The 22,000-nt window shown below is 31.7% G+C and overlaps 1 protein-coding gene across 4 annotated transcripts in view; it reads right to left on the bottom strand.

The window, feature by feature from the left end:
- Positions 1-22,000, bottom strand: part of LOC115877944 (putative sodium-dependent multivitamin transporter) — a 68,362-nt gene that overhangs the window by 13,858 nt on the left and 32,504 nt on the right. For all 4 annotated transcript variants that reach the window (XM_030894301.1, XM_030894296.1, XM_030894310.1 and 1 more), the window contains exons 3-8: positions 15,894-16,115; positions 12,434-12,590; positions 7,843-8,026; positions 4,570-4,840; positions 2,725-2,871; positions 8-232 (exon numbers count right to left, since the gene is read on the bottom strand). In XM_030894301.1, the coding sequence (XP_030750161.1) occupies positions 8-232; positions 2,725-2,871; positions 4,570-4,840; positions 7,843-8,026; positions 12,434-12,590; positions 15,894-16,115 (1,206 nt within the window). The remainder of the gene's footprint in view (positions 1-7; positions 233-2,724; positions 2,872-4,569; positions 4,841-7,842; positions 8,027-12,433; positions 12,591-15,893; positions 16,116-22,000) is intronic.

Genomic DNA, 22,000 nt, shown 5'->3' with positions numbered 1-22,000 from the left:
ATCTCACCGATTCATTGGCAGTAAGGGTAAACATTCCCAAAGAAAACAGTCCTAAAAGTGGACCTCCAACAAGTCCAAAAATAGTTAGTGCCGATTGAAGAAGTCCTCCAAGAAACTGAGCAAGGAACGCTACACCAACGCATATCAATCCGTAAATAAATGCAATCAATTTTGTTTGCCAGGAACTACTATCAGATGGAAGATCTTGTTTAAAGGCATATCGGTATAAGGGCTAAAATAAAAAAGAACTATTAAATTAGTGACAGATCAATGTCCAGAGATCTTTTCCTCGTTTATTAAAAGTTTTCGTTTCATTAAATAAATAAAAGGTTTATACAGAGTGACCTATTAGTCCGAGGAAGTCGAATATTATCGTTGTTGACAAAGATATGAAGAAAGTTTAATTTAAAAATGGGACAACATGTTTCGGGAATCAGTTACTTCCCATCATCAGGCCCAAAATGATAAAGTCACGCCAAAAAGCCACACAAACTCCGAAAAAATAAGATAATTAGATTGTAGATTTTCATTAGAAAAATGTACTCGTTGTAATTGCTATTAATTTAATCCACTTTTTAAAAAAAATCTTCTTTGTTGTATTTATCAATAAAAACTTATACATAGTTTATAATCTTTTATTGATAAATACAACGAAGAATGTTTTTTTTTTTAAGTGGATTAATAGCAATAATTACGAGTACATTTGTGTAATGAATATCAACAAACTATTTATCTTATTTTTTCGTAGTTGATGTGTGATGATTTTTTGCGTGACTTTTGTCTTTTTGGGTCTGCTGATAAGAAGTAACTGATTCCCGAAGCAAGTTGACCCATTATTTTTTTAAAAATTGAGATAAACATTTCAAAAGATTGTGAGGTTTTGAGTCCTCTACCCCTCGTTAGAGGTTTTGCAATTGAGATGTACTCACACTGGGTTGAAGAACGTTTAAGTAGGATTTATAAACTCACAGTTGGATTTGGCTTTGGCTTTGGCGCCGCCGCCCAATTCTTAAAACTTTATATTACCATAAGAGCATTTATAAACACGGTTGGCTTTGGCTTTGGCGCCCGGTTGCCGTCGGACTTGAATTATGTTTAACTTTTTACCGTTCGAAGCGGTTTACAAAAGAATAGTAAACGAGCGATCACGTGTTGCTTTGTTTACATCTAGTTTTGAAGTATGGGAATTCCAAATTTATGGTCACTCCCAATAACCCTAATAGGGTAATTTCATCAAGACCATTACTTTCCAAATCCATAATTAAAAATCTCGAACAAAAAACCAAAACTTTAAACACTTTCGTCTCTAAAAACGCACTATAGACTCTGCTACTCTCAAGTAAAAAGTAAACAAAAATGTAAGGTTAGATCTGCCCAAAACGGCCAAAGCCAACTGTCAACCGTCGAGTTTATAAATGCGATTTTGCGGCGCTACGAACGGTCGACGGCAAATCCAAAGCCAACTGTAGAGTTTATAAATCGACCTTTAGACAACGAAATTAGACTGCATCGGCTTAATGTGCCCCCCGGTACAGAAACATTTAAAATATTTTCCAATTTCTGGCACTTTCAGCTTAAACAAAGTGGCAGCCAATAGGTATGCTTACTTTATAAAGGCTTAGTCTTAAATAAGTGCAAATATTTTCGGGGCTGGCAAATCTCGATAAAAAAATAAATGTTCTTTATGGCGTTTTAAAATAAATCCAAAATAGCCGAATTTATTTATTATTTTATTTAATTTTCTTTTCTCTGTAATTTTCAGAACAACGGGATTTTTTCCGTTTTTTTTTTTGTTTATATTTAATATACTACGCGTGTTGTCATATAAAAGTTGATTCTCACTATACCTTGGATATCAGCTCCCTTCCGTTTACATAAAATATATATTATATCATGTAAATGAATAGGACAATGCACACTATCCGTTCCGTTTCCCTTCCGTTCCATAATATCCTCTCCTTCCATACATTTTTTTGGCGGACGGACTGAAGCGTATCGGAAACAGCGTTGTGTTACAAAGTTCTTACATTTGTACCAGCTCTGTTAAAATTTTGCTGCTAAATTCTTTCACCTCTAAATTAAATCTATTACCTTTTTCAAAAGAAACAAATTTTTAAAATAAAACTTTCGTAATGATATAAATTGTATAATAAAAAGTATGGAACTGATGCGGAACGGAAGCTTACGTATAGCGTCAATACAATAAAAAATACGGAACGGATATGGAATGGAAACGGAAGGTATAGTGAGAATCAACCTTTAGCAAGATATTATTCAGGACGAGTCTTAAATAAATGCAAATGCGTTTAGGGGTGGTATATTTCGTATTTGGTAGAAATACGTCTATAGTTTTTTTGTCGCCAAAAAAAAATTGAAAATTTGGTATTTTTCGAACTTTTTTGAATTTCTTTTCAATTTTATTTTTAGTTAAAAAATATAATAGCATAGATAGCAGACTAAATTTACAAAAAAGAAAACCGAAAAAAAACATTGGTTCTCAAAATATAAGTCAAAAATAAAGTAAAATAACTCGTGTTTTATTTGGACTTATTTGAGATAAAGAGAAAAATGTTTCTTTTATCGAGATCTGATCCAGCCCTGAAAAAAATGCACTTATTATATAAGAATCACCTTGTATATTTTAAGTAAACATTTTTAAAATTTAAAACAGTTATAAGTGAAAAATATAAATTATTTAAAATTTAAAAGTAAATTTAAAAATACCTTATAATAATCCTCTACAGTCACAGCAGCTAAGCTGTTTAGAGCAGCTGACACTGTTGACAATGCAGCACTGAAAATTCCAGCAACAAATAATCCGGATAACCCTGGTATAAATCCCATCGTATCAACTACGTAATAAGGCATCAGCTGCAAAACATTAAGTTAATTTCCTGAAAAAGTCTTGGATATTTCGTCACTGAAATAGAAAACTACAGAACTTATTTTCTGTAAAATTCGACTGCATAGAATCCAACCGGAAACAAACTTGGCAGTGATTTTTTACTCATAAAACAAATTTGCTGCACCTACAAAAAATGCTTAAAGTTTCTGGAAGTATGTGTATAGTCTACAGTTCCCAGTCGTCAGAAACAAAAAATATACGGGGTGGTCCGAATTGTATTCTGAAAACTTCGGGAGCGCATTATGCAATGTATTATGCCGAAAAAAAAATCGTATAAATGTATGTCTTGAAATGGTTCGTTTCGAAGATACAGGGTGTAGAAGTTTCGATTTTGTCCAAATAATTTCGGAACTAATGTTGATATTTGGATGAAAATTGGTGTCTGAAAGTTTTGTGACATGATAAAATTTTCGATGTCAATATAACTTCTACTTGTAGCAGGTGACACCTACATATTTTTCACTGAATCAATACATGTCATCACTGACAAAAATTGAACATGTTGACTATAGACACTTTTTTATTAGACTCAAATCATCAATTTAAAATATTTTTGTGCGAAAGATTTAACAGAAACGAGAAAAAAGTTTTATAATATTGTTTCCTAGAAAAAATTATGATTAATTTAACAAAATAAAAAGTTACCAGATTTATAATTTCAGTTAAATAACTATTTAGTCAAATCATTATTTTTCTCAATAATGACATGTATATACAGGGTGGCGCACCTCATTCGCCTCGGTTGATTATACAAAAACGGAAAGATGTAGAAACAAAATATTTTTTGGGTATATGTGGGGAGTCAGTGTGCACAATTTAAAATTATTTTGAAATATACGGGGTGTCTCAGAACTAAGATCCATATCAAAGTTATATTTTTTCTTATGGAACACCCGGTATTTCATTTCATTTTTGGATTCTTGGGCCCAAAAAAAGGCATTTATTATAAGGGTTAAATATGCTTAAAATCTTTGGTTTTTACGCACCCGGTATATGACGTTTTCCATTCTTTCGGTATATTTTCACTATTAACGCACTTTGTGAAAAGCTGCGAGCTAGCGAGCTGCTTATTTAATTTATCCGTGCCGTATTAAAGTAATTCTAGAGGAATCTTGCCTAGGCCTGACGTTTTTCTATTCTTCAGGGTTTGACAGATTTGTTTTATTTCTTTGGTATTGATCCTAAGTGGAGGAGCTGCGGTTCGTATTAGCAAAGTTTTCCGAATACAATTCGGGCCATCCTGTATAATATTTTCTTGCCGAATAATTATATTTAGACATTTTCAACAGTTTTAAACAAATGTTTTTTTTTGTTTCTGGGAAGAAGATTCTACCCCTAAAACATTAGTCATTTTTTTAGTCAGTTTTTTCTGATTAAAAAACACTGATAATAAGCGGGTTACCATTTAGCTTCTATACAGTTTCATTTCACAAAAAATAATAAACTGTATTACGTTAGATTTTTTCTTCTGTTGCAAAATACTCATTTTTAACATACTATGTTATCTATGCATATGATCGAAAAAAGGCGTCTATTGACTTAGAAATGACGATCGATGACCATCCCCATATAATTTTCAAGCTATCATTTTCAAGCTATTCCTGGCGCCATTTTATCTATCGTATAATTCTTTGGAATAACAGTATGCATAAAAATAGACTTACTTGATCGGCGTTGCTTATGATATTTGCTTTGACAGGATCACAGTCATAATATCTCGAATATATACAAAGACCAGCGAAAGACGTGCTGAGACTTAATAGAGATAAAATAGGCCAATTCAACCATAGCGCTTTTTGAGCGTCTTTTAAATTGCTAATTGTTAGGTACCTTTGAACCTGTGTTTGGTTCACACCATAGAGAGTGAGAAATGTTATTCCACCGCCGATGATCAAGGTGAACCACGAGTGCCGTACGGTTGGATCAGGATCAAAGCTGGAAGATAACACAAAATAAAACACTGGGTCACGATAACGCACCAAAATTCTTTACTGCTAACACTTGACGCGCATTTCGCTAACCATGTCAGCATAATCAGCAGATGATTAAAACTCCCGTTTAAATGCTAAAGGTCAGTTGTTTTGTGTATTGTGGTAAACTAATGTATTTTGCTGTTTTCTACAGTACCTATGTATACAGACCGGACCACCGTAGTAGTAACATAGGCAGAACCGGACGAATTAGCGTATACCCGTCCGCCGGATAAAAAGCAGGCGAAAAAATGCGATAAAATAAAAATAGGTAGATATGCGATAATAATGTTTCATAATTTGTATTTATTCGTGTTTTAATAGCCAAAACGAATACATAGATTCTCGCGACAGTTCTCGCGTAAAATTTATTTTTTAAGTAAAATAATGGATGTTTACGAAGTTCGTGAGAAAATTCAAATTGTAAAATGGTATTTCCAAAATAGGTTTTATCGGGATATACAAACAATTTTTCCACAAACTTTTGTAAACAGAGCAATTCTATCTTTACCTACTATATCAAGAGTTATTAATAATTTTGAAATACATGGGTGCGTGTCCCCACAAAAACACAAGAAGCCCGATGTGTTGATTAATGAAGAACAGGAGTTAAAGCAAGTGTTTAACCGTTTAATTAGTGGATATTTTGTGGCCCGCTAGATCACCAGATCTTTCTCCCAATGATTTCTTTTTGTGGAGTTATGTAAAACCCAAAGTGTATGGTCATAATAGGGCTAATAATCTGGATGAGCTTCAAGTAAAAATACGAGAGGCTTTCCAAACTATTAGCCCTAATATGTTAGCCAATGTCAGACAGGGATTTTACGACCGCCTAGGCTTCTGTCTAGCACAAGAAGGTGGTCTTTTTCAACACTTGTTACTATTTAGAGTAATATTTTAGTTTTTTTTGGGTTTAGAGAATTTATTTATTTTTAGTTTTGGCTTGTAAACACACCCAAATAATAAATATTTAAGTATATTTATTTTAAATGTTACCTTAAGTGAAGGTAAACACTTAAAATGAAAATAATAAATACTCGGCACTCCCCGCGTCGTATTCCTAGTCTGTCACGACCGACCCGTCCAAGCACAACTGTAACTGCGTACTGCCTGACTAGCCGACTAGCCGGCAGCACAGCCGGCAGTGAATCTCGAATACGCACGCAAATTGGGTAAACGTAAATTCGTCCGGCATCTTGCTATGTTACTAGTGTGCTAGTAGCCTGGTCTTCTCTGTATATTTAATATATATATATATATATATATATATATATATATATATATATATATATATATATATATATATATATATATATATATATATATATATATATATATATATATATATATATATATATATATATGTGTTATATATCAAATTAATTTTCGCCATATATATTGTGTGTTGGCTTCAAATTAATTTTCGCCAACTTTTAATTTTTAAGGCTATATTTGGTATGTTATTACATTGTTAACTGCTTTAATACATTCCATTCAAATTCCTAATAACGTACAAGTCTTAGCCTTTTATATGATTTCTTGAAATTACTGTACTCATTAGGATAAAAAAGTACCTCCGGTACGCATTTATACATTCCGTACATGTATACATATGTTATACATTCCTGTACACCTAGCAATCCCATTGGTCAGATTTGAATTTTAAACCAATTAAACTCCGAGTGCCATGCCATACGCGAGTATGGAATGTAAGACAGCGCCATTATGCACTTACGGAATGTACTTTAGACATTATTATTAAGGCTTTGTATAGAGCATTCCAACCAAAACTAAACCAACCCCACCAAATAGCTAACTAACCAACGCAATCAACCCCACCAAATAACCATCTTAACAAACGCAACTAATTCCACCAAATAATCAATCTAACCTCACCAAAAAGAGTGAAACCAACGCAATCCGTATTTTGATTGCTATTAAATATTTACAACTTTTTTAAAAAAATAAAAACAAAAAAAATAATAAAGTTATGGTCCGGCGCCACGTGAGATTTGAACCACGGACCTCTCGTTCACGAAGCAATAGCGTCAGTCACGGAGCCACAGCTACTCTTGCAAGGTTAGCTATAGCCAGGCGTTACTTTCTGCTGCAAGCATAATTACCAGGTACATTCCGTAAGTGCGCATGGCACTGTTTTACGTTCCATACTCGCGTATGGCACTCGTAGTTTAATTGATTTAAAATTCAAATCTGACCAATGGGATTGTGCTAAGTGCCATATACATGTACGGAATGTATAAATGCCGCCGGTACTATCCTCTACCCTAATAGAAAGTACTTTTTCAGAACTGTTGCGGATTTGTACCCTATCGCCAGTTGCTTTAGCAGTAAAATAAGTGTAAAAATTCCAAATTTAAAAAAGACGGTTTACCAATGTTGTTAAAAATTTACAAAATACAGGGAGAGTCTTAAATAAGTACTTAATAAGTGAACTAAAGGGGTGGCATATTTCGAGCCCAGAAACACATATGTACATATAACAGGGTTTCTTACGCCAAAAAAGTGTTGAAAATCGTGCTGAAATTTTTCTTTTAAATTTTGCTGTATATTTTTAAAAAAATATTAGAACTGCTTGTTCACAGAAAATTTTCCCTTGTTATAATTTATTAATCTCTGATATTACCATGATTACAGAACTAAAAGGGATGCAAATACAGAAAAAATCTGGTGGCACTCATTTTTTTTAAATAAATATTTTTTAATTTTCAAACTTGAATAACTCGGTTATTTTAAACTTTTAAAAAAACGGTAAAAAAATTGTTTCTTTTATCGAGATCTACCAGCCTTGAAATTATTTGCACTTATCTTACTTCTGTAAAACATGAGGAATTTCCTCACGACAGATGGCAAATGTTTTTTGAGGCACTGTGTATGAACGAGTATTATATCTTCAAATATAGAACGATAATAATAGATGCTACAATAGCATTTTTCACTTAATCTTACTTTAATAATTCTGTCCTTCTACCAGCTTCAGCAATTCTCCAAATCTCAGCAAAGCTGCCTTTATTAACAACAGCGCTTCCGATTACGCTAAATACCGCCGCAAACATGAGAAGTGACTGAAAGACGTCAGTCATCAATACCGCCTTCATTCCTCCAAGAGTTGAGTAAAATGTACATACAACACCTATAAAAAAACATGTTCAATACCAATGTCAGATATTTATGATTTTAAAAATTGTTTCTAAAAAATGTATGATTTTTTAATATTTTGCAAAAATGAATCATTTAGGCAAAACTAGTTAAAGAAATATGTTCGTTTTCTAAAATTAAGTTTTCCTCCACTATCTCAAATCTAGATCAGAGTCAGACTGTTCAATCCAAAAAGTAAGTTTTCCAGTAGAGCAGTTTTAGTGAATTAATTTTAGATATTTTTAAATTGTAAAAATCCCTTTACTTTAAACCGAGAAGTAATTGATATTTGAGAATTATTTTTAATTATATTATAATAAGGAACATAATGTAATTTTAGCCAATGGCGTCTTATTTTTGACTTTTGTGAGTTAAAATGGTTTTGCCTACCACAAAAATGATTTAGAGTGATTTGACATACATGTTAAATCCATAAGACTAAATAGTCTATTACGCCGTACTGTTCGGGTCGCTCTCAAGGGTCGGGTAAGCGGGTGTGTGGCCGAAGGAAATATACAGGGTGGTCCGAACTGTATTCCGGAAACTTCGGCAGCATATTCTGTACATAAAAATAAGTAAAAAAGTCCGTATAAATGTATGTCCTGAAATGCTTAATTTCGGAGATACAGGGTGTAGAAGTTTCATTTTTATTTCGATTTTTTCCAAATAATTTCTGGAGTAACATCAACATTTGGTTAAAAATTGCTGTCTGAGAGTTTTTTAACATGATAAATGCATTTGTGAACTTTTTTTACTTATTTTTATCTGCATAATATGCTGCCAAAGTTTCCGGAATACAGTTCGGACCACCCTGTATATTAAATTTCAGAAATCTGCCTAAAGTTTAGCCCGATCCTGTCGTGTTAAGCCTCACCCAAAATTCCAAACACACGTGCTATGATTAAGACTTGATTAAGGTTTGCAGAGCTTCAGCGTTTGCCATAAAATAGCGAACAATTTGTTACAAAACCATATAAATTATATATCACTGTAATCACAAAACTTCAATCTATTGCGATATTGTAACAAATTTTTAAATTACGTCTTTATTTTCGAGAAAATTTAGTCCAAGCATAAGAAATATTTTGTTAATGTTTGACAATCAAAATCTTAAAAATAAAGAAGTTGTCTAAAACTGTGCTACAATACGGATAGAGTATAATCTTTTTTCTTTAATTTCCTTCCTCATTTATGTAAAAATACCTAGCCAGTTTTACATAAAACGTTAAATCCCGAACGCTTATTTTGCTACTTTCCGGACTAGTGAAATGGACTCTTAACATATTTCTGAGATATATTATGTATAGTAAATCCAAAAAGAAAATTCCAGATGAAAATGTTTTTTTTTATTATTTTGTTATAAAAATTTATTTAAAAAAAATATATATTTTTGTAGATTTATAGCATAGAAAAATATAAATACCTTTCTCTTACTCATTTTCGTCTTTTCATTTTAAGAGTTTGTGTAAATGCTTATACTTTTTCTATTCTTTTGTGCAAACTTAAAGATTACATTTTAGTCGTCCTAGAGAACCACGGCATAGATGAAGACAACATGTATTATATTTAAATAAGTTTAACACAAAATGATTTTAACCACATTCAAGATATATGTTTATATACAGGGTGAGATTCCTAAGATGTTCTCTATAGGTATCTCGGAAACTACTGGAGATAGAGAGTCGGTTAAATGGGGAAAGAATTGCAGTTTCGGGGTAATAAATATGCGCCTTTCAGATTTTTGAAAAAGTTCATGGCTTACTAGATATTTCGAAAAAAACAAATTTTGGCTATTTTAAAAATTGTCCCTAATTCCATTATAAGCTATTTTAGACAAAAAATTTTCATTCAATTTTCAAAGTTGTAGATAATCACATCCTTAATGAGACTGTGTCCTCCGTTTTTTTCTAAAGCCAGTCATTTTTGACATATGACACAAACATATGTTTTTTTTTAAATAGAAACCATGGTTGGCCATGACTTCATAAAAAGCGCCATTTTTAAGCTTTTTAGCGATATAAGCTATAATATGTTTTTTTTTTCGAAAAATTACTGAGTTATTGCCAATTGCCATTGCAATTTTTAAACAATTTCACTTAGTTAGCCATGGAAACAAGTTCAATCGCCGTTGCTCTCAGAAATGTGAAGCTGTCACATCTAAACTTTGTCAATTAAAATAAACAAAAATTGTAAATATGAATTTTTTCAAGCGAAGAAAAGTATGTAGATACTCGCGCATCAATAGAATGGTTCCAATATGACTTTCATTATGACCCACCCGCCATAATGAAAGAAATGTTAAAAATTATTTATATCATATTATGCAAACTCAGGGATAGAAAGAGGTGGACCAATTGCATGGGCCTTCTCGATCACCTGACCTATCCATTTTAGATTTTTTTATGTGGTATGGTTATAAGGTTTACAAACTTATATGAACTTACTAATGAATTAAGAGAGGCACTCGAAGTGGGGGTACGAGAGAAGTTTAATTAAGTCGACCGGTCCTTCTGTGAGAATAGGTAGTAATTCAGTTTTAAAAAGATGCAACTCAAAACAATGGCGGACTTTTTGAATATTTTCTAAAATAACTTAAAGTGTATGTAGTGATTATTTTTTTAAGTTTTAATTTGTGTAATGTAAATTTTAAAGAATAATTGTTTAATAATATATTCTAACTTTTTATAAGTTATAAATCATAGAAGAATAAGAATATCATGTAATCTAAGTGCAATTAGTCAAGAAAAATAAAAATTGGCTATAACTAAATTTAACTTTTCTAACATGTCTTGAAAACCGTTCCCTAAAAAACGTAACATTCCCCGGTCAACATATCCTCGAAAATGTATGGCTAAGAAAAGTGCCAATAATAACACGCTTTTCTTCATTTGAAAAATTCATATTTACAATTTTTGTTTATTTTATTTACAAAGTTTGGATGTGACAGCTTCACATTTCTGAGAGCAAAGACGATTAAACTTGTTTCCATGGCTAACTAAGTGAAATTGTTTAAAAATTATAAGAATTGGCTATAACTCAGTAATTTTTGGAAGAAAACATATTATAGCTTATATCGCTGAAAAATGGCGCTTTTTATGAAGTCATGGCCAACTATGGTTTCCATTTAAAAAAACATATATTTGTGTCATATGTCAAAAATGACAGGCTTTAGAAAAAAACGGAGGACACAGTCTCATTAAGGATGTGATTATCTACAACTTTTATATGAAAACTTTTTGTCTAAAATAGCTTATAATGGAATTAGGGACAATTTTTAAAATAGCCAAAATTTGTTTTTTTTCGAAATATCTAGTAAGCCATGAACTTTTTAAAAAATCTAAAAGGCGCATATTTATGACCCCATAAAACTGCAATTCTTTCCCCATTTGACCGACTCTCTATCTTCAGTAGTTTCCAAGATACCCATAGAAAACATCGTAGGAAACTCACCCTGTATGTAGAGATTTAACATATCAAACTGAACGTAAATAATTAACTTTGTTTGCCTTGGAGGGAAAGGTTGGAGTTAATGTAGTATAAAATGCGCTATTTCCTTTAAATTTAAATATAATCAAAAACATAAAATACGAAACAATGAAACTTAATATTTTTAGTCAAAATATTGCTAATTTGGACTTAACATAGTCTGGCTCTGAGACTCAGAAACGAAAATCCCTTAATGCACAGCTAACTTATCCAAATTTCTATTTTTCAATCTTTAGTATTAAGGAAATAAAATTCATGATTTGTTTTGATTTTGGTACTTTTTGCAAAACCTGATTACCCTGTACTAACCTATCCTACAATAAATATAAATAAGATAAATATAATCTTTAATTAGAGCTGGTAACAATTTTGTAATTAACAATTTAAATGTAGTAAGTAATATTGATTATTTAATATATAAAATGATATTCTATTTTATATTATCTGCTGTAATAATTATAATGACTTTTTTTGATAAAATTGCACGATATAACTATTCTAATTAAAAAACTTTATTTTTAAAGGTACTGTTTAGATTTACTTAGTAATCGAGATTGTAGATTATTCTTCTATAATTATGGTGCTGTGCAATTGCCAAGTCATTAAAAGAATTGTTACAGAAATAAAGATGACTAATATTGATACTAACAATTTAGAACAAAATTGTTGAATAGGTGCTTAAAGAGAGAATAAATAAAGTACACTTACTTGGTTTTACATGAGATCTCACAAATTTTTATAGTGGTAGAATTGTGTTGCGAGACTTGGCATTTTTTTACATTATATGTTTTTTGATGGGATTTTTATTAAAACAAGAAACAAATACTATAAAATACTATTTTATAATAGTACACTATACTAATAATCTCATACAATTTTGACAGTTGCTAACCAATTTGACGATGGAAAAACTTACCTATAGATAAAATTGCCACCTCTTTACTAATTCCCGTTAAAGCTTCCAGAGCTAAAGCAGGAGCATAAACAACAATTCCCATATAAAGTGTCATTTGTAACGTGTAGGATAATGACGCAGCTAATCTTGAAATTTTTCCAAATCTAAGTTCCAGATACTAAAAATTTGTGTTATAAGTATACAGAGACTATACTTTTTTTGAAAGATTTTCGAAACAAAAATAATTGTCTTTGCAAGAATTACATAAAACAAAACAAATCCATCAAAAACAATTCCTAATATATTTCCATTTTACTGACGTGTAATCGTAAAAAGATACGAATTAAATTTTTGGGATTATTAAAGCGGAGAAAAAAAAATGTATCATAGAAATATGTAAAAATCTGACTTAAGCCTTTTATCGAAAGACTTAAATCTTATTAAACCTTTTAGACCAGAGCCTATACACTATACAGGCCGAGGTTCAACAAATTAGAGACAAGCTGCAATTTTGCATGGACCTTCATTTTGTAGATCTTTAAACATTCTAAAACCCCAGCGATGAACCGTTGAGCCCGTCACCCCAAAACCACCCCTACAAGGGGAAAAAATGGCCCTTTTTTTACTTTTTCTTCAATAACTCTAAAACTACGAATTTTAGGAAAAAAGTGACGAGTGAAAAATTGAAGAGAGAAGAAAATTTCCTAAAATAAAGGTAAAGAATCAAAATTTTTAGAATTTCAGTGGCACAGGTGCGAATTTTTTAATTTAGGAGGATTGTTTTAATAACCCACCATTCTGTTAACTTCAAATGAAAGCATTTTTGAGGTAAATCTCGAGACCGAAAAATGTATTAGGATACAAGTTCCTATAAAAACGATCTTTTTAATAAAGGTAAGTTACCAGTGGCGGAGATAATTTTTTTAAATGTGCGTTTTTTACATTTTAAAAACATTGAATAAGAAAAATTGCAGTTTTACCAATAATTTCCCATGAAATAGGTATATTGAAAAATGTACACGTTTAATAACAAAATAAGAAAAACCTTAGCTCAAAAATAGGATAACTTATCTTAAGGATAGTCCTCATTCACTTCCACATTTGTTGGGTTGATACGTGTAATGCCATTGAATTGGCTACATGCCATAGTGCAGGTTTGTCACAACCAGATATAGCGTGGACAAGAAGAAGTAAGTAAGAATCACATTCTTCAGATCCCCCAATTTTTGTTGTAAGGCCGATATGTCGATTATTTTATTTGGTTTTGACACCTTTTCCGGACGAATCATAGACAGTCTCTTGTGGCGATAAAGAATCAGTAGGTAACACTATAATGTCCGTATCTTCGCCTTCAATCTTCGCCTTCAAATCTGCCTTCGCGAACTACTGCTACGGTCCCTTCTGGTAAATTGTCACTTATTGCGACCGCTGTAGTTACATAAGAGTATCAACATCACCATCAGCGAATTTAACATTGATTTTATTTTCAAAGTTGCTTTTGTTGGTGTTGTTTGACAAAAAATCTGCCTTTGGTAACTTCACTGCAGATAAATTCGAGAAAGATACAATAATTGGTACCATTTTTTTACCTGCAGATCTGCAATTCTGCTCCACAATGTTGGTCTGTATCTCTTCATAGCCATCAAAAACAACAGTGACATTTTTACCATAGTGATATGTTATATAATTATAGTATTGAGAAAACAGATCTGAAAATATCGCAGGGTACAGGCTTGCTTAAATAACAATTTACCACCGCTTATAAAAACCGCAAGATTGGGGTTGGAATCTGAAAAATCGAGAGATGAATCCAATACATTCAGACCAGCCCATTGATCTACATGGGTTTTAGAAAAAAAAATTGCAATTGCTCTTCGGGAGGCTGTAAAAAAGCACGGCACTATGGCATGTGGTCAATGCAATGGCATTACATGTATGAACCCAACAAATATGGAAGTGAATGAGGACTATCATTAAGATAAGTTATCCTATTTTTGAGCTAAAGTTTTTATTATTTTGTTATTAAAGGTGTAAATTTTTCAATATACCTATTTCATGGGAAATTGTTGGTAAAACTGCAATTTTTCTTATTCAATATGTTTTTAAAAAGTAAAAAACGCACATTTAAAAAAATTATCTCCGCCACTGGTAACTTACCTTTATTAAAAAGATCGTTTTTATAGGAACTTGTATCCTAATAAATTCTTTGGTCTCGAGATTTATCTCAAAAATACTTTCATTTGAAGTTAAACACAGAATAGTGGGTTATTATAACAATCCTCCTAAATTAAAAAATTTGCACCTGCGCCACTGAAATTCTAAAAATTTTGGTTCTTTACCTATGTGGTAGGAAATTTTCTTCTCTTCAATTTTTTACTCGTCACTTTTTTCCTAAAATTCGTCGTTTTAGAGTTATTGAAGAAAAAGTAAAAAAAGGGCCATTTTTACCCCTTGTAGGGGTGGTTTTGGGGTGACGGGCTCAACATCGCTGGGATTTCAGAATGCTTAAAGATCTGTTTTGGATGTTTAAAGAACTGATTTAAATAAAAAAAAGACGTTTTCTGTGAGCTTGCAGCTCTGTACCGGATGCGCCTCAAAATTGGCTCATCCCTGTAACTTTTTTTAGATAAAAAACGAGATTTGGCATGTTAGTACATGACATAAATTAGGATTGATTGACGCATTCAATTCTTTTCGGCCACTTCCTGTTTCATCGGAAAGTACTACAACTTTAGATTTTTAAATGGCACCCTCGGTATTTTTTTACTTTATTAGATAGAAAATGCCACTCTGAATAGAATGACATATCATATGTCAACTTTTGACATTTTTGCTTTAAAAAAAATCGTATTTTAAATTGCAATCTAGAGTGCCACGGCTGTGCTAAAAACACTAATTTTTAATCAAGGATCCTTGGAAAAATAGTTTTGATCGTCTAAAGTTTTTCGTGTCTTGTCCTGACCGTTTAAAATATGCCCAAATCGTATTTTTAATCATATCTCAATTTCTTCAAATGGAACGAGGGTGGCTCATTAGTATATTTTGAAAACGCAATTTTTTACGAATAATTCAATTTTTACAAATAACCACACACTTGGTATTTCGAGTCAAGTTGACGTTATGAACCCTCATGTTACAATTTTAAAATGCACCATATGAAAATTTAAAAATTGACATATGAAATCTCATTCTATTCAGAGTGTCATTTTCTATCGAATAAAATAGATATATATTGAAAGTGCCCTTTAAAAACCAAAAGTTGTAGTCATTTTCGGTGAAACAGAAAGTAGCCAAAAACAATTGAATACGTCAATCAATCCTAATTTATGTCATATACTGACATATCAAATTTCGTTTTTTATCTGAAAAAAATAAAAAAGTTATAAGGGTGAGCCACTTTTGAGACGCATCCAGTATAACATTTACAGAAACAAAATAAATCATTTACTACTGATTTACCGGCACAATAATACATACATACCTCATAAGCACTGGTCGCTTGCAGTTTAAAAAATATTGGTAAAAATAAATATGCAGCTACAGGTGTAAAAAAACCATATGTAAGGTTAATGACAATAAACTGAAATCCATAAGTATAATTCTCACTGGACACGCCCAGCAATGTGATAGCCGACATAAAAGAAGCCATCAGGGAAAAGGCTACTGGAGTTATAGACATGTTCTTATCCGCTAATAGATATTCCTGAAAACACCAAGTATATAAGTTCCAAAAATAATTGGATATTAGACGAGAGTAATCTTTAACCCTTTTTTAATGGTGCGTCCAGACCTGACGAGCCGAGCGCGAGATGAGAACAAGACAAGAGCGAGACATTTTCTATCCATTTTATGACGCAAGCCTGCCACGAGATACGCCCCGAGTAGGACCATAGTGAAAGGAAGCCAAACACATATTAAATTGTAATTGAATATAACAAACGATGGCCAAATAATAACGCATACAGTAATAAATGTTTGTATCTTTAACATGGTATTTGGTTCGTCGTATTTTATTAATGGTCGTTTTTTTTTCCCTTTTGGCTGTTTTCCCCTTTATCCCTTCATTTGTTTTAAGACACGACGTTTTTTACATGATACGTTTTTAACGTTTTTTTAGAACAAAACATTAAATAAAAAAATTATTGGGAAGGTTAGGAAGCACATTTTAACATTACTGTAGAGTATACACGGTACTTCAAAAAAGTGTTGCAGATATAACATAATATTTTCTAATAGGTATAGGTATTTTTTATTTTATTATTAGATTCTACCACAGATAACACATTATGTGTTATCTGTGATTCTACGTACAACTTTTTTTGCATATGATATTATATATCTAAAATTAATAGATTTTGTAATAATTCAATTTGTTTAAAGAAATGTTATATTTCGGTACGGAAAAAATTACCAGTGACGCAAAATTTTCAATTCTATCAGAAAAAATGATAATACATACGGTGTACCATTTAAAAACTTGAGATTATATAATTATAAATAGTCGAAATTCATAAATCAGAGCTAATATCTCGCAGTCGAGTGAGCCTACCAAAAACACGTGCAGACTTAGCTGAGAACTTTCTTTGATCTCGGCCCTCAAAAAACCAACAGGGGACGGATAGCAACGAGGCTCCGTGGGTTGTTTCGTGAGGCTCTCGCGAGACCCGTCCACACTTGGAATGTCTCGTGCTCGTCTCGCTCTCGTCTCGTCAGGTCTGGACGCACCATAACGTGGTGGTCTGACATACCGCCTCTGAAACACATTCACTGCAGTTTTTTTAGTTTGGTTTGGTTTGGATACATTCTGCCCTTCTGTAGGATTATAAAGGAGGCATAAGGCAATAAAGAAAGAGGGATATATCCTCTCTATTATACATTCGGGTCAACACCGGTATGATAAAATATCTAAAAAAATGTGTCTATTTTTTAAAGTTTGATGCCTTCTAACGAACAAACGAAGCACTTTTGTATAGAGATAAATTGTGTCCAATGAACTTATTTTGATCCCAAATATGCGTATCCCCAATGTACCACAAATTTTTAGTAAACACTAGGGTAGCATTGAAAAAAACGTGTCTTTTAATGAGTTTGAATAAGTCATCCTTCGTTTTTACTCATGTCATGCTATCTGATTTTTACTATCATAACAAAATATTTCACTGATTGAAAGTGTTGAAATTTGCTATTAAGCCCGGCACTAGCAAGATTACTTAAATAAAACCGACTCAAGTAATTTAATATAATACAAAAATTCAACAGTAAATAATACCCTTGTATATATAAAGGATAATACATAATATATTATATTATTAATAAACGATTTAATAACTATTACTGCTGATATCTTTTAATTCGCAAATTGCAAATTTTATGATTCGACCTACTAAAAGATACTGGATAAATTACTAGATATATCTAGAACTCTCTTGTTCAACAATTCTTCTCAATTTGGAAGTAGATAATTTTTACGCAATCTGAAGCTGTTGGTGGTATAGTATATATAAAATGGACTCACTTAAGAGGGTAAAACAGTAGTGGTAGGCACCATACCAAATTAATAAATAGAAGTGTTTTAAGCTCCACGTTCAAAAAATTAATCAATAAGTGAAGAACTTCTTCATATAATAATATTAGTAAAAATAATTTAAAAAAGTGAAATGTGAAGTGTTAAATTTCCAAGAGATTTATATAGGATTTTTGTGCGTATCTATGTGTGCTGTGTGTGACGTTGGCAAAGACTGTGATTTCAAGAAAATATTTTTAGTTAAAACTGACAACAATTGGATTAGTTTACCGCAAAATACCAAAAATAAATACCTATACACCTCTAGACGGGGACGTTAAAATTTTCATGTATTTTAAATTTTTATACCGGGTGCGTCTCAAAAGTGGCTCACCACTATAACTTGTTTATTTTTTTTAGATAAAAAAAAACGATCGGTCACTTTCCTGTTTCACCGGAAATGACTACAACTTTTGGTTTTTAAAGGGCACCCTCGGTATTTTTTTTACTTCATTCGCTAGAAAATGACACTCTGAATAGAATGGTATATCATATGTCAACTTTTGACATTCTCGCTTAAAAAAAATTGTACTTTTAAATTTTAATCTAGAGTGCTATGGTTGTGTTAGGAACACTAATTTTTGAATCAAGAAGCGTTGGAAAAATAGATGTCATCGTCTAATGTTTTTAGTGTCTTGTCCTGGCCGGTTAAAAGATGCCCAAATCATATTTTAATCATATCTCAACTTTTTCAAATGAAACAAAGGTAGTTCATTAGTATATTTGGGAAAACACGCTTGCACACACTTGGTATTTCGAGTCAAATTTTCGTTATGAACCAAATTGTCGTTACAATTTCAAATAAACCAAAATACCAAAAGTTGACATATATATTATGTCAATCTAATCAAAGTATCATTTACTATTGAATAAAGTAAAAAAATATCGAGGGTGCCATTTAAAAATCAAAAGTTGTATTCATTTCCGGTGAAACAGGAAGTGACCGAAAATAATTGAATACGTCAATTAATCCTAATTTATCATAAACTAACGTACCAAAGCTCGTTTTTTTATCTGAAAAAATAAAAAAGATATAGGGGTTGAGTCACTTTTGAGACGCACCCGGTATATTGTGTTCTAGTACACCAATTTTGCTGATTTTTTAAGCAATTTGTAGGTAAATTATTTGACTTTTTAGTACCTCTTTTTAAATTAAAAATAAAAGTTGCCTGTCTGTCATTATACGAGGGAAAACCAATTATTGATATTTTGGTGAAAGTTTGAAACACTCTATGGAGTGCGTTAACACAGCAAAGAATTTAAAAATTATTTTATCATCTAGGTGTTCATCTTTCTTATCGATAGTTTGTTTTTTTAGTTCATCTCAATAGTTTTTTTTTAGATATTTGCTTTTCAAGAGGACACTAGCATTTTTTAGTAGATATTTTTACATTCAAACCATACCTTTGTTTTTGGTCTGAGAATTTAAAAATCATTTTTGAAATCCTCTTTGAAAAATCATATTATTATTGTCTGTTGGGCAGTTACTCTCTAGCAGAGAAGTTAATCTCTACCATGATCAATTAAAGTCGATACTTCAGAACTTAAAACCATCTCTAAATCTCTACTAAAGTAAACGTCAATAAACAATAATATGAGTTTTCAGTGACACTGATATTACACAAATAATAAACACTTTTTAGAAGGGTGTTGGGTGTTGACGAAGAAAAGCAAAGGCATGCTTTCAATGCTAAAATTGCTGTAAATCGTTACTGTCTTATTGAAAAGGTAATATCTCCAATAAAAATAAAGCTATTGATATGAATCAAAAAAACAGACTATCGAGAAAAGACGTACCGTACGTAGATGATAAAATGATTTTTAAATTACTTCTTTTGCTAATATATTCCAGAGGATGTTTCAAACTTTCACTAAAATATCAACATTTTGTTTTCCTTCGTATTATTGACAGATGGGAACTTTATATTAAACTTGAAAATACATCAAAATTTTAAGAGGCCCGTTTTTCGTGCCGGTAAGTGTATTTTAATTCTGAGTTGAATTTTAGTCAGAACAGTTTATATAAATTGAGGATAATTTCTCATGGTTTATGGTTAGTAGGTTTGGTAATATGGTTAGGAGGACGTGGCGTGGGTACAGAATGTTTAATTTCTTTTTGTATTGTGGTAAATTCATCTAAATTTTTGTAGTTAGAAACTCAGTGTCTCTGTTGTTAGAAATCGTTATGCGCATACATTAAGAGGGTTGTACTACCTACAACATATTTTTATTTTATTTTCTGAATATCGATGATTAAAATGTCCGTGATTTCAACATCTATATCATTTTAAAACTGCATTTTATTTTGATTAGATTATTTAATTGAGAATACAACATAAATTACAAATTCTTAATTTAGAATAAATTAATTTAAAATTAAAGATTAGTTCTTTGGCAATTTTTATTTCTGGCTATAGTTTTTATTTTTCTAGTCAATTCGCGTAGACAGAGTAACTAAAAATATTTTTTAAATCAAAAAACAGTTATTTTTTACGACAAATATCTTGAGAAATTTACTTCCTTTGTTGCGAAACTATTATTTCTTTTGTAAGTTTGCATATATGCCAATTTTTAGCTATCTAGATGAAACAATATTTTTGTTATTTTTAACCAATAGCAGCCGAGTTTAATGATAGAAGTAAAAATATTTGATAGGAGCCCGTTTCTCATTCAAATACTTATCTAGTACTCACATAGTTCAATGTTTTGAAAAAATTAATAGTTTTTTATGAACAGTAAATTTTTGTTGTATAAAATATTAATTTGAAATATTGAGGTGACATCATTAGGTACTAGAGTTTTTTTCTCTTTGATTATCCAATTTAATTTCAATTTTTTTTTTAAATATTTGGCCGATGCATAGTATTATGTTATTTAAACAATTTTTTATAATACTTCAATTTAATTTGATCAGATAGGGGCAATATCTAACCAAACCATTCTATAAGTATACTATGAAAAATACATTTTTAATTTAGTATTATGCCAATAAGTTCCCAGCCTGTATAAATATGAATTTTATGATGCTATCTGAAAAATTTATTCATACTTTGCATCACTTTTTGGCTAATTTTACAACTCTATTTTTAATTAAACTGAACATATGACCTTTAGGTAAATGTTTAAACAAACAGACAAACTAACATTAGTTATTTTTGCTTCTACCACTAGAATCGGTTGCTATTGGTTAAAAATCACAAAATTTTATTTTTCATCTTGATGGCTGAAAATTGGTACACTCTAGGTTGGTTTCTCAAGTTCGGTAATAGTGCCTCGGGCACCTGTAGCTCCTAGAATAAGAAACTGTGGAAATTTTGTTTAAATGCAAACCTAAGTACCTACCCAAGTATGTACGAGGATGTATTTCAGGAAAATATTTTAACTTCTATTAGGTGGCTCAAAAAAGTGTGAGTGGATCGGGATGACTTTTTTTAAATCAATTCCATATGTCTCATCGATTCCAAGTGGGTTTTAGCTCAAAGGTGGCAGACCTCCCAGAAGGCAACAGACTCTAATTCGAGAGTACAAGAAAATTATGACGCATACTGACCTTCCTATACACGAGGATATAACTGCGGCATCGTCGAGTAGACTTAAATCTAGACTTCCTACTGTCAAGACCGCCAAAAAGCTGTGTGATGACGACTTTAGTATCAGCGAGACATGGAAACATTCGTGATGTCAAGTAGTTACCCCAGAAGTGAGTTCTCGCCTAAACCCTGATAACAAACCTGCTGGTTTCGATCTACCACGTCGTGTCTGGAAAACCGCTAATAGGACACGTTCAAACCACGGAATATGTAGAGACTCGCTCCATAAATGGAAAAAGATCGCTGATCCATTGGGCAGCTGCGGCAGGGGGAACCAGACCATCCGCCACATAGTGCAGGATTGCGAGATGACGGCTTATCGCACTGGCACACTAAATGACTTCCTTGATCTTCCTCAGACAGCAGTCGGCTGGATTGGTTCTATGAGTGTAAATATTTGATATACATACTTTTTTACACTCTGTTCGTCCTTAC

This window comes from Sitophilus oryzae, unplaced genomic scaffold, assembly GCF_002938485.1.
Source record: "Sitophilus oryzae breed Bouriz unplaced genomic scaffold, Soryzae_2.0 scaffold_1062_pilon_pilon, whole genome shotgun sequence".
NCBI classification, from domain to species: Eukaryota; Metazoa; Arthropoda; class Insecta; order Coleoptera; family Curculionidae; genus Sitophilus; species Sitophilus oryzae.
This window is presented reverse-complemented; position numbering and strand designations above follow the sequence as displayed.